Genomic DNA, 13,265 nt, shown 5'->3' with positions numbered 1-13,265 from the left:
CTGCCAACCATCCCACCTAGGGCAGAAAGAGGTTTCTGTCCCTGTGACCAGTCGCTGGCCCTCCTAGATGTGGGGAACTTCCTCTCTCTGCAGTGGTGTGGAAAGATAAGCACTGGTTATTTTCCCAGCAGTGTGTGTCTCCTACTGCAGCTGATCAGGTGTTAATCAGCCCATCACTCCACCTCTCTGTGTTCAGGCCTTGGCCCTGCCCAGCATACAGACTGGAAGGTCTTTGGGACAGAGACCTGGGCTTCAGAACTGTCTGCAAAGCCCCTGGCACACAGCTGGCATTGGATAAATAATAATGTTTGCACCTCTTCGCATCTGACAGCCCTGCAGGTCTCTGCTTCCAGGTGCAGGACGGCACTCTGGGGTGACATGCCGCACCCTGGGCAGAGACATCAGACAGCACAGGGCCTAGCCCCCACTCACGTCCTCCAGACAGGAGCTGAGTGGTGCACAGCTCCCATAAGCAGTCACACCCGGATTGTGCAGTTGTGGCCAGTCCCATGAGCCCCTGACACAAATGCTTCTTAAGCCCAGCGCAGCACTTGTCAAGCTAAAACTCACCTGCACGGAACGCTCTGTCCCTGCCTGACTGTGCCTGGGGGCTGCACAGGGAGCTTGAGGATGGAGCAGATAATACGTCCCTGTGCGTGGCTGGGTCCCCCGGGCGAGCACAGCATCGTCTCTTGCATGGCAGCGTAATAAGGGGAGTAACGGAACAGGATCCCAGTTACTGTCTGGCCCCACAAGTCAGTGGGGTCCTTCCCGGTGCCACTCACCTGTTCCTTTGGCATGACTGGCTGGGAGGGACGCCCTGTGGATTTGGGCAGCAGTGGCTCAGCCGGCGCTGGGGCTGCCTTGTGAGGGCAGCCCTCTCCCCAACTCCTTCCCCTGCAAATGTCCCCTCTAGGGCGACATGCTCAATCAGAGCCGGCGCTAGGCATAAGCAGACTAAGCAGTTGCTTGGGGCCCCAGTGGCTCATGGGGTCCCCTATTAATTATTAGTGTGTGTCGGGGGGGAGTGAATATTCCTGCTTAGGGCCCCAATGGGCTAGCACCAGCTCTGCACTCAATGTCCAGGGCACAATGTGCCAGGGATAAACGGGTGTGGGCGAGACCCTGGTGCCACAGAAATCAGTGGCCACAATCCCATTGCTGGCAGTGGGGCCAGGGGTTGACCCAGCCCGTGCAGGAGCATAAAGTGTGCAAGGAGCAAACGCGTGCAAGGCACAAACGCGGTGCAAAGAGCAAACGCGTGCAAGGCACAAACGCGGCGCAAGGAGCAAACGCGTGCAAGGCACGCACGGGTCCAAGGCCCAGCGGCCGCCGGGGGCAGCACTAAGACCCTGCGGATCCGCCTGGCCCGGCCCCCTCCACTCCCCGCCCAGATGCCGGATGGTCCCCCGGGCTGGGCAGCTCCTTCCCCTGCGTGTGCGGCGCGGCGCCGGGCGGGCATGGAGCGGGGAGGCCGGCGGCGGCTGCTGCTGTTGCTGCTGGCGGCGGCGGCGGCGCAGGGCCCCGCTCCGGCCGGCGCGCAGTACGAGGAGTACAGCTTCCGCGGCTTCCCGCCCTCCGAGCTCCTGCCGCTGCAGAGCGCCTACGCCGAGGCGCTGGAGCGGTACGAGGGGGAGCGCTGGGCGGAGAGCGCCCGCGCCCTGGAGGCCAGCCTGCGCCTGCACCGCCTGCTGCGCGACAGCGAGGCGCACTGCCACCGGGAGTGCGCGGGGGGCGCAGCGCCGCCCGCGGCCGCGCAGGAGGAGTGGGGCTGGGAGCTGGAGGTCTTCGGCCACGTCCTGCGGCGGGCCGCCTGCCTGCGGGGGTGCAAGCGCGGCCTGCCGGTCTTCCAGCTCCGCTACCCGCCGGCCGAGACGCTGCGCGACTTCCAGCGCCGCGCGCCTTACCTCTACCTGCACTACGCGCTCTTCAAGGTGAGCCGGGGCGCGGGCTGCGCGCGGAGCGTCCGGCCCTGCCGCGGGGGCCAGAGCGCCGCTGGCCCGCGCCCTCCCGGCCGGGCCCTGCGCCCCCGCCCGGCTGGAGCCCGGGGCCTTAGCGTTCGGGGGGCAGGAGTGGGATCCGTTGTCAAACAGGGGGGCAAGGGATGTGCCCCGGTGTCTGGGAGCCGGCCCGGCTCCTGCTCTGTCTCTAGCCTGCCCGTCTCTAGCCTGCCCGTCTCGCCAAGTTGTTTCGCTGTTTTGTCACCCCTTCCTAGGGCCTCCGGCCGGCTCAGTGTCTCCCCGACTCTGGCCCACAGGTGTGGCCTCCTGGAGCCTCTGGCCCTGCTCCGGCGAGGGAAGTGACGCCGTTTGCAGGACGGGGCTCTTTGGCCCCTCAGGGCAGGGGGCAGCGGGCAGCATCCGTACCCTGCGTCGTGGTCCGCCCAGAGCACGTTGTGAGCATTTAACAGATAATAAATCCTGGCAGGGCGCGGGGGTCAGCCGACGAGCGCGACGGCCCCTTCTGCCCTTGGAATCTGTGGGTCCCACAGGAGCCAGGTGCCCGGCAGAGAACGAGCTCTTGGCTGTGCGTGGGTGCCCTCCCCCGCTTAGCCTCCGTGGGCTTGTGTAAATGTGAGCCGGTCCCCAGTCTGGATTTCTGGTGCAGATGGGCCCTCTTGGTGTGTTCCCTTCCCAGCCGGAGCAGGAATGTGGCATTTGGGTGTTTCCGAGTGCTTTGCCCAGTGGGTTTAATGGGGCACCCATCCCACTGCTGCGAGGGGACTGGCCAGCAGCCATGTTTGTTATGTGGTGGGTTGTTATTTCCTTTTTGCATTTAGCAGGAGCTGCAGGCTCCCTGTCAGCAGCTGGGACCAGCATGTAGCTTGTGTGCGCCAGGATGGAGTGTTAAAACCTTTGCCAGTTGCTTCTGGTCTTTTCTTTTCTCCTCCCCTTTCTCCCCACCCCCTTGGCCAGCCCTCCCCACAGCTGGAGCCAGGAAGCCCCCTGACTTGGATTTGCAGGAGGAATGCAAATGCCACGTCCCCTGTATCCAGAGCCGCAGAAGCCTGGGTGTCTGCTGAGCACAGACCTGGGCAAAAGACTCTGCAGGGATCCTTGGCCGGGGCGGGGGCAGGGAGAGGGCTAGATCAGTCTTTTGGACCCATCGCTGGCTGCTGCTCCCTATAGTTTCACTGTCCCATAGGCCCTGTCAGCTCTTCCCTGCCCCCTCTGCTCCAGCCCCGCAGTTCCTGAAAAGTAAAAGTTCCAAAACTTCTGTTTTCTGGGGCAGAGTCTGTTTTCCCCTTAAAAAGAAAAGGAGGACTTGTGGCACCTTAGAGACTAACACATTTATTTGAGCATAAACTTTTGTGAGCTACAGCTCACTTCATCGGATGCATTGTAGCTTAAGGGATTCCCTTGTAGCTTAAGGGAAAGGTCGTGGTCACTTCACAATGCAGTTGGTGCTCCCATCTGACTGCATGGCTGGAAAGGGGAGTCGGCTTACCTTGGGGGGCGGGGTCCTTTTGGGAAATCCCTAGAAGCCCTAGTGCTGGTGCATGCCCAGGCCCTGGGCAGGACTCAGTGTGCCGTAGTGTCCACATGGCAGAAATGTTAATGCCTTTTGAAGGGACCAAGGGAAAAGGGAGAAACAAAGGGTTTTCTCTGGGGCTCCCACTTTTGTACCTGCTCAGGAAGCGTTAATTTAACAGGATGATGAAAGGGTTTTCCCCTGGGGGCAAACAGGGCAGGAGACAAAAGGAAACTTAATTTCTTTCTTTGCAGTTTTACCCCTGAATAGAAGACCTCTGTGCATACGGATCTATCAGTCACTCACCCACCTTCCCACGCTGCAATTCTAGCTCCTCTTTCTGTTGGATTTGCCAGCAAAGCCAGGGGAGGCTGCGAGTCCAGTGGCCTGAGCAAAGGCCTTGGGAATCAGGATCCCTCAGTTCTAATCCTGGCTTTGACACCTACTTCTTGGGCAAGTCATGTCACCTTGCTCTGTGCCTCAGTTTCTTCTTCTGTAAAGCAGGGATAATAAGGAGGGATGTGTGTGTAGCAGGGAGGGGTTGTGAGGATTAATTAGGGTCTGATCCTGCAGTTCTTACCCATTGAATTCCATCACGTGAGCCGAGCTGTGGGTGACTTAGCCATTGCCAGAGTGACACCTGGAATGCAAATGGATCCTTTAAGAGGATAGTTTGAATCCAAGCTGCTCTTTCCGTGCACCATGCTGGGAGGGGCCCCGGGAGGAGTGTGTGTTTCGCAGATGGGAGGCAGGCAGGAGTTTGCTTGGGCGCTTGTGCACATTTGGATTTACTGGCTAATTTCCTCCAGGCCAAAGATGTGAGGGTCCTGCTCAGGAGCAAAGTGGGATAGTCTGTCCTTCCTGCCAACACACCCCGTGTCCCCCTCGGCCTCGTCAGCCACAGCTCCGGCTGAGGGACTGTCGGCCCAGAACCACAGAATCTGAGGCGCGGTAACACTGGGGCAGTCCGTGCGGCTGGTCGGAGACAGGAGAAATGCCATATAAGATCCCAGGGCCGGGGGCCTATAGGCCGATGAGCAGGAACAATCTGAGGTGCAATCAGACGTGACTGACCTGAGAAATGCCCCTAACCTGGGGCTGCCTGGGCCCCAGAATCACCTGGGAACCCTGGCTGAAAATTACAAACCCGAGAGGGGAAAGTTAGACTCCAAACTCTGTATTTAGGGACCCAACCAGACGTGGCCTGATTGGACAAGGGGCTGAGCAGCCCCAGCTCCTATTGAGCTACAGAGGTGTGGGTGTGTGAGGGGCAGATTTGCCTGCATTGGTGCCACGGGGGGGGGGGCCGACGATGTGTCATGTGGTCTCATTGGCTTTTTTATCGTCTGGTTCTGCCCATCGGCTGCTGCCGGCGGAGATTGCCCCGGGGCTGCTGCTGCTGATCCTAGCCGCTGCCGAGCACTGCATTGTCTGATTCCCACCGGGAAAGGTCCCTGGACCCGCACTGGGCTCCTTTTGCATCGCTAGCTATGCCAGCCACCTTGGCCTGGCGATCCCATGAGATCACTTGCAGCTCGGCTGGGTTAGCAGCCGGAATATTAGCAGCATGCCGCGCTGCCTTCTGCACGAGAAGGTTGAGCATGTCCCAGCTACTCAGGGGCGAATAAAGGACCCAGTGTATTCCAGCCCAGTGCGCCGGAGAGCTGCCTTCCCGCATTCAGTCTGGTATGATCTCAGGATGGGAAAGAAACACCAGGAGGGGAGGGATAGCCAAGGAGGGGAAGGATGGTCTAGGGGCTAATACACTGGCCTGGGATTGAGGAGAGGTGGGTGGAGATCCTGGCTCTGCGTCAGTCCCTTTGAGTATGTTACACGGGGATATGTTTTCAGAACCTTGTAGGAGCAGAGGTTTCTGTGGGGCCTAGAAAGCAGGGACCGGTAGACGGGTGCCAGACTCTGCTTAGAAATCTCTCCAGCCATAGCAATTCCACTAGTTCCCTGGCAGCTTGCCCCTTGGCCGAGTGGCTCTTGGGGCATGTCCACCCTCCCAAATTGCATCTCCTTCGCTGCACCGGGGTAGGTGAAGCAGACAGGCCTGAGTGGTGGACGCTGTTGGACTGGTCTAATGGTTTTATACTGGGATAGCTTAGCCCCCTGTGGGAAGGGGAAGGAGCCATGCGAGTATAAAGCCCTGCTACCCGGAATGCCTGTGTCCATGCTGGGGGATCGTGCTGTGCTAGCTAGACCGGGACGACTAAATCCGGACAGCTTTGGTGTAGGCAGTAAGAGCCCTGTGGATTTTCTGGGCCAATGGCTGGCCAAAGCGGAGACGCTGAGCCCCGCATGGAGCTGCCGTGAACCCCGGGACTGAGCTCACTGGGATGGCCGGGAGAGACCCTGGATCCTGGCCTGTGGTGTCGTGTGACTCTCCCCCTCTTTCAGGCCAATAAGGTGGAGAAAGCCGTGTCTGCCGCTCACACCTTCCTGCAGAAGAATCCCAAGCATGAGATGACGCTGAAGTATATGAACTATTACAGAACCATGCTGGACGTGGACGAGTACCTCGTGGACTTGGAGGCCCAGCCCTACGAAGTGAGTGCGTCCCCAGGGAGCCAGGCTCACGCTGGTGGGGAGCCAGGGCTGGGATAAGGGGGCTGCGGGTCGGGATTGAGAGGCATCAGCAGAGCTGTGGGTCAGGAGTGAGGACATTGACAGAGCAGGGGAGGGGGGCCATGGCTGCAATGGGGGGCTGCAGGTCAGGTTTGTGGTGCATCAAGGATGATCTGGGGAGGAAGCCCTTGCCGAAGAGGGTGTGGCTTGAGGGTTGGGGTTACTGTGAAGCTGTTGCTTTCAGAGCAGCAGGAGGGGCCGTGCTGGGCTGTCCCGTGCTGGCTGCTCCTGGGGCTTTGCCCTGGCTCAGCCTGAGGGGCTGACAGAGGTACGCTGGGCCCTAGGCTGCAGCTCATTCTGCCCCAGATCTTGCCAAGAGCTCCCATATGTGGCAGGACCACGGGGAGGGAGGCGTTCACTGCCTGAGGCTACACCCGGTTTCCTGGCCTCTGCCCTATCCGCTCCTTGGTCAGCGTTGCAGAAATCCAGGTATCCGGAGCGGGGTGGGGAACTAGGCTGGAACACCCCCTGAAAACGGGTTGTGACGGCCCGCTCCCAGGCTAATGCAGGGAGCCAGAACCAGCCCTTGTGTAGGTGTGCGCAGCTCCCAGCAGAGGGCGTTCACACTGGAACCTGCCAGCCCACATACACCAGGAGTACATTGGTGGGGCGCCAGCTCTGCTGGTGTTGCACTTCAGACCAGGTGTCTGTTCAGCACGCGCCACTTCTGAGTGCTCTCCTGTCCGCACTGGGTGCAGGGTCTGGGTTGCTTAGGAGGCTGCTGTGTTCATGTCTGTCCCGTCCCCCCTGCTGGCATCCGGAGCGTCCCCGTGGGCTGCTGTCATGCAGACAGCTGGGGCAGTTTGTGCACAAGCTGGGCCCTGCTGGGAATTCAGCCCATGCAGAACACAAGGCGCCAGTGATGACTTGACTCACCGAGTCGTCAAGAGGGACTCGGTCAGCGTAGCAGAAATCCACGTATCCGGAGCGGGGTGGGGAAGTAGGCTGGAACACCCCCTGAAAACTGGTTGTGACGGCCCGCTCCCAGGCTAATGCAGGGAGCCAGATCCAGCCCTTGTGTAGGTGTGTAGCGTCTCAGATACAGAAATCCTTTCTGTAGTGGGGGGCCCAAAACTGGACACAATACTCCAGATGGTGAAGTTATTTAGTCTGCAGAAGAGAAGAATCAGGGGGTATTTGATAGCAGCCTTCAACTGCCTGAAGGGGGGGTCCAAAGAGGATGGAGCTAGGCTGTTCTCAGTGGTGGCAGATGACAGAAGGAGGAGTAATGGTCTCAAGTAGCAGTGGGGGAGGTCTAGGTTGGATATTAGGAAACCCTATTTCACTAGGAGGGTGGTGAAGCACTGGAATGGGTTACCTAAGGATGTGGTGGAATCTCCATCCTTAGAGGTTTTTAAGGCCTGGCTTGACAAAGCCCTGGCTGGGATGATTTAATTGGGGATCGGTCCTGCTTTGAGCAGGGGGTGGGACTAGATGACCTCCTGAGGTCTCTTCCAACCGTAATCTTCTATGATACTCGGGCCTGGGGCGGGGCCTTCTGCGCAGGGCTGAATTCCAGGCAGCCCCAGTCTGACCAGGAGGAAATGGCCGAGGGGCTGGATCTGCCCCCTTTCCAGTGTGCAGTGGGGGCCTGGCGGGGCCCACCCGTGACGCGGGGCGGTTCCGATCCCTGCAGGCGGCGTTCGTGCGCTCGGTGAAGCTGTATAACAGCGGGGATTTCCGGAGCAGCATTGCAGACATGGAGCGTGCGCTGGGGGAGTATTACAACGCCTACGAGAGCTGCCTGGCCGGCTGCGAGGGTGCCTACGAGCTGCGGGAGTTCAAGGACTTCTACCCGGCTATTGCAGGTGGGGGGCCCGTCCCTGGGGCTGCGGTGGGTGGGGGCACCTCTCCCAGCCTCGTGGAGCCACAGGGCGAGCTCTGCTGCTGGGCGCTGGGGAGAACTGGCCAAGACGTGACAGATGGAAGCCTCTGTGTTCCCCGAGCCAGCTGGCCGCCTGTTTCCTGTTTACACACGCGTGTGGGTCCCGGGGGCAGGTGTCTCCCCACAGTGGCTGTCTGGGGCCTGGCTTGGTGTGAGTTGGGGGGGCTCAGTCTGTTTGTAGCTGGATGTCTGTGTTGCACATGGGGAGCTCCGGGGATGCGCAGAGGAGTCTGTCTCCGGGGCCGTGGAGCCGGAGCTTTTGCTGGGTTCAGGGAGGGATGTTCCCATCCCCACCACCCCCAAAGGATCGGTCCATACAATGGCTATTAGCCAGGCTGGGCAGGGACGCTGTCCCTAGGCTCTGTTTGCCAGGAGCTGGGAATTGGCGACGGGATGGATCACTTGATGATTCCCTGTTCTGTTCGCTCCCTCTGGGGCACCTGGCATTGGCCACTGTCAGCAGACAGGACACTGGGCTGGATGGACCTTTGGTCTGACCCATTCTGGCCGCTCTTATGTAAATGGCAGGGACACAGGCCGTGTTCCTGTCTGGAGGGGACAGCAAGAGCAGCATCGGTGGGGGTGGTTCAAACCAGCCGGTCCTAGAAACCCCAGAGGTGTGGCAGAGAGATGACCCTCTTGCACTGTGGCACAAGCCGCCCCATAAGTGATGGGTCAGGGAGAAACTTCCCCGTGCAGCAGGTTGTCCCCCCGTCGGCCGCTGGGGGGCTCGTCTCCCTGGGCAGCAGGTGCCGGCGGCTGTGGGCAAGGGCGGCCGGGGCCTGGGGTGCCAGGCCGGCGTGACGGGCGTTTCTTCCCAGATCACTTCGTGGACGTGCTGCAGTGCAAGGTGGATTGCGAGGCCGACCTGACGCCCAACGTCGGCGGGTACTTTGTGGAGAAGTTTGTGGCCACCATGTACCACTACCTGCAGTTCGCATATTACAAGCGTGAGTCACTGGGGCCACATCCTGGTTCACGGGTCCCTGTGCGGGGAGGGGGGCAGACTGGGCGGGCAGTCGCGGGGCAGGGGCTTAGACCCCAGAGCAGCAGGAGATGAGCCGCCCACCAGTGCCCCTTTGCCTGTTTTCGCCCCCTCCATCTGCAGCCAGCACCTGAGCGCCTCAGATCCTCTCTCCTATTGGGGGGTCGCCCTGCCCCACAATCCCTCAGTGCTGTGTGAGGGGTGCCCCTCGTCTGTCTGGAGTGGGGGGCCTTGCCCCATGGCCCCTTGTGCTGTGAGGGGTTAGGATCGGGGAGGCCTAATGTTGGTGGGGGGTCCTTGTCCTTCTGCAAAGGGGGTGGCTTCCTCTGCATTGGGGGTTCTCACCTCCCCCCGTCCCTGGCTCTCACACAGTATGGGGTGTCTGTATCTGTCCTGCATCTCCTCTGCCTGGCTCCTTTACAATGGGGTGTCTCTGTGCCCCATGCCCCCCACTCACGCCCCCCCACGCCCGGCTCTGGTGCAGTGAACGATGTGAAGAACGCGGTGCAGAGCGTCTCCAGCTACATGCTCTTCGACCCGGCGGACGAGGTGATGCAGCAGAACCTGGTCTATTATCGCTTCTACCGCGAGCGCTGGCACCTGGAGGATGAAGACTTCAGTCCCCGCCCGGTGAGGGGTCCTGGGGGGCATGTGGGAAGGGCTCATTCATGGAGCCCATCAGTGGCTCCTGGGACCGGGCAGGGCTCAGGCTCTGGGAGAGGCCGTACCCCCATCTCAGGGTCTGGGGGAGCCAGGGAGGGTGAAGCCTGGAAGATGGAGATGGGGAGCCTGGAACTGCTCTGGTGGCTGATTTGGGGTCCTGCAGGGGGTTTCCCCTCCCACCCTAGCGCAGGGACCCCTGGATGAACTGGCCCAGCTGCCCCTTGCTGGCTGGGCTGAGCGCAGGAGCTGAGCGAGGTAACCTTTAACCCTTTCCACACTGGCCGGGGCTGGCTTTGCCTGGGAACCGCTCCGCCCCGTGCGGCAGGCCTGGCCGAGGGGGCGGCAGTGAGTCTGATGTGTGTCCCCTTGTCCCCTCCAAGGAGGCACTGCAGTATCACAACCAGACGGCCGTGCAGAAGAAGTTACTGGACTTTGCCAAGCAATATCTGCAGGCTGACGATGAGGTGAGCTGGGGCTGGGGCAGCTGCTGAAGATGGGGGTGGGGGCTGGGGTGGGAGGGGTTCCCCATTCAGCTCCCTGCTGCTGGAACCCTTTGGGCTGGGACCTGAGCAGGGCTGGGCCACGTCGCTGTTTGGATGGGAGCCCTGGGCCGTGCTGATTCAGTAACGGCTGCCGGATAGCGGCCTCCAGCGCTGCTGGGCCCCACCCCAGAGCTGGCTGCATTTTGGCTCCGGGGGAAATGAGCCCTGTGCACCTCACTGATGCGGACAGGTCTAAGGCATTGGCTGAGCAGGTGGCTTTGGAAAGGTCTCCCAAGGGCAGCAGCAAGGTGTGGCCATTGAAACTAGACTGCCCAAAGCCCTGGAGAATGGGGGGGGGAGGATTCAGCACTGGCTCCTGGAGTGGGGCGGGCTCCTGCGAGGGTGCCCTGGAGAGTGGAGTCCGGGGGCGATCCCATGCCGGATCCTACTGGGGACTGTCCCCTTCCCGCTGCGCCTTCTCCAGCTCTGCCGAGCAGCGGCCCAGGGAGCGGGCTCGAGGGGACAGGCCTGCCCTGGGTGGGCCCAGGCGTCTGGGCCTGCGGTGACAGCCTCGCCCTCCCTGTGCTGCAGATGGAGCTGGCTGCGGGCGTGGAGCCGGACGGGCAGGACCTGCCCTCGGACAGCGAGTTTGAAGGCCAAGGCGACTACGAGGAGGGATTTTTCGCTGAGTGGTGGCAGGAGCCCAAGTCCAAAGGGGACAAAGCAGACCAAGGTTACTGACTGCAGGCTCCTGCCGCCTCCCAGGCCCTGTCACGCTTCGGGGGGGTGGCCACAGTCTCCCCTTGCCCCACGGATGCAGCGGGAGCCCCACTTCCCTGGCTGGGCCCAGGGAGCTGAGAGGAGCAGCCACCCAGGCAGCTCCTGGGGCGACAGCGCAGCCTGGCTCTACCTCCTCACTAGAGCCCCCCCCCCGGCTGCCCCCTTCAGGGGGGGCCCCAGGGCTGACGGCTGTGGAGATGCCATCCCCCCCAGCCAGGGGCAGAAGGAGAAGGGCATGGGGGGAGCTTGCTCTGCCCTTGCCCATGCTCCAGCCTCTCTCACCAGCACTACGGGCCTGATCCTGAGAGGTGCTGAGTGCCCCCATCTCCCCATGGGGTATCCTGTTGCTATCTCGGACCAACACCCTCCGGCCGGAGCACAAAGGACCCTGCTCGAGGCAAGGAGATCAAAGTCTGTGGACTGGCCAATCCCCCTCTGCAGGGCTGCTGCTTCCCCCAAGGACCTTCCTTATGCTAACGAGCCTCGCTCAGGGGCCTGTGCAGAGCTGGGCTCTCTCCTCCCTCCCCCTTTCCTTCCTGGCTGCCTCTGTCCTGTCTGGTGCTTCCCTGTCCCAGTGGGATCCCAGCTAGGTCTGTCGTCTGCATGGCTCTGGGCAGCCTCTGCTGTCTACGGCTATCAGCCTCCCTCCCACCCCAGGCCTGGAGCTGCAAGACCCTGGGGCAGGGGGCAGGCGCCACACTGCACAGCTGGGAATTTATCATCCCCTTGCCCTCCCACAGCTCCATGAGCCTGGGGGAAGCAGCAGCTTTGCCCCTAAGCTCCTGACCAAGCAGGAGACGATGGATCAGGCAGTGTTTGCCAGCTGCAGAAGTACGCCAGGTCTGCAGGGCACTAGATCCAGGCTGGGTGAGCCATGAGCTGTCTCTGAGGCTTGTCCCCCATCTGCATGGCCCCCGCGCCGTGCCTCCCTCCTCCTCACACTCTGCTCCCTCCAGAAGGGATTGGGCAGCACTTCAGTCTCCACTGTCCAGTCTCCTCTCCGCCAAGGCCCCAGGTTCTCCAGCCACAGCCCGGTGCACGTGCTTGGCACCGGCTGGGGGGGCCCCAGGCAGTCCCATCAGAGGAGGTGCTTGGCACTCCTGGCCCACCCACGGCAGTTCCTGAGACGCGGCGGGCACAGAAACAGGGACCAGACCCTCCTAGCCCGGTGCCCTGACATGCGGCGGGGCCCGCCCCTCACGACAGCTTTTCTTTGTTTGCAGAGAGGATCCGATGAGCAGCATTCGTGGGGGCTGAGTGACATCTTCAGCCGGGTCTCTGCCCCGACAGCCCTTCTGCCCCATCATCTCACCTGGGTCTAGGCCAAAGGGGCCAGGGGGCAGATGGCCCCAAATAACCTCTCCCTGTGGGAGCTGGGGGGCGAGGACTGCCCCGAGAGCAGGACTCGGGGCTCCCCCAGGCTCTGCCATGTATAAACACGGGCTTGCCCGGGGGTCCCTACGGGCCCGGACCTTCTGCCTTTGCCTTTTGTGCCTAAACCACCTTAAATAATCCATGGACTCCTGGATCCCATTGGCCAAGCTCCGGCACCTCTGAACCAATCCCACGCCTCGCCTGCTCTTCCCATGAGGCCTCACTTCACGGTACTTGAATAACACTTGAGAACCCCAGGGCCCGGCCCCCTGGCTGGAGAACGAGGCTCCTTGGGGCAGGGTGGGGGTGGGTGGGAATCGGCACCTCTGGGCCAGTCACAGGTGCGCTGGGGCTCCACATCAGCTGCAGCCAGTGGCGCTGGGGCTGCCGGGGGCGCTCAGCCGCTCTGCGTGCTTCGGGGTCTCCCGCGAGACCAGCCCTCGGTGAGGTTACTCTCCGTTAACTTAATGGTTCCTGCTGGGACCGTTCCTTTTTATATTTGTGCTAAACTTCAATAAAATCCGGATGGGTCCTTTCCCTGGGGCCCCCTGCACGCCTGCCAGGTGCTGGGCTGTGATTCCCTCTCCGGGCGGGCTGGCTGGCGAGCCCTCAGCGATACCGGGTCCGGTTCTGGGGCCAGGCTGGAGGCGGGGGCTGAGAAGAACTGGGAGATGGACCCGGGGTCTGGGAAACCCCCTCGCAGTGGGAGACTGAAGGGGTGGGCAGGCTGAGAGGCAAATGGATCATGGGTTGTAACTACCTCCCCCAGTCCAAGGGAGCTGGGCCTAGAGGGGCAGGTGCTGGTTCTCCAGGGGATATGGCAGGTTCTCTGTCACGCAGGGGCTTTAAATCCACGCGGGGGAAGGGGGGGCGGTTGTAAGGGCGGTGCGACAGCTCCACCCCCGGTCCCTGAACTCAGTGCAGGAGTCACTGGTGGGATTCTCCGGTCTGTGTGGTGCAGGTCAGGCCCAGTGGGTGTAATGGTCCCTTTGGC

At 61.7% G+C, this 13,265-nt stretch overlaps 1 protein-coding gene across 1 annotated transcript; it reads left to right on the top strand.

Annotated features, from left to right (window-relative positions):
- Window positions 1–1,460: 1,460 nt before the first annotated feature.
- On the top strand, window positions 1,461–12,535 carry P3H4 (prolyl 3-hydroxylase family member 4 (inactive)). Its single transcript, XM_074940991.1, has 8 exons — window positions 1,461–1,934; window positions 5,875–6,024; window positions 7,739–7,910; window positions 8,809–8,937; window positions 9,457–9,602; window positions 10,016–10,099; window positions 10,709–10,850; window positions 12,121–12,535. The coding sequence occupies exons 1-8, from the start codon at window positions 1,461–1,463 to the stop codon at window positions 12,132–12,134; spliced, it is 1,311 nt and encodes a 436-aa protein (XP_074797092.1). The 3' UTR covers window positions 12,135–12,535.
- The last annotated feature ends 730 nt before the right edge of the window (window positions 12,536–13,265 follow it).

Source organism: Natator depressus, chromosome 27, assembly GCF_965152275.1.
Source record: "Natator depressus isolate rNatDep1 chromosome 27, rNatDep2.hap1, whole genome shotgun sequence".
Classification (NCBI taxonomy): Eukaryota; Metazoa; Chordata; order Testudines; family Cheloniidae; genus Natator; species Natator depressus.
Note: the sequence above shows the minus strand (reverse complement) of the source record. Positions and strands in the feature narration are given on the sequence as shown.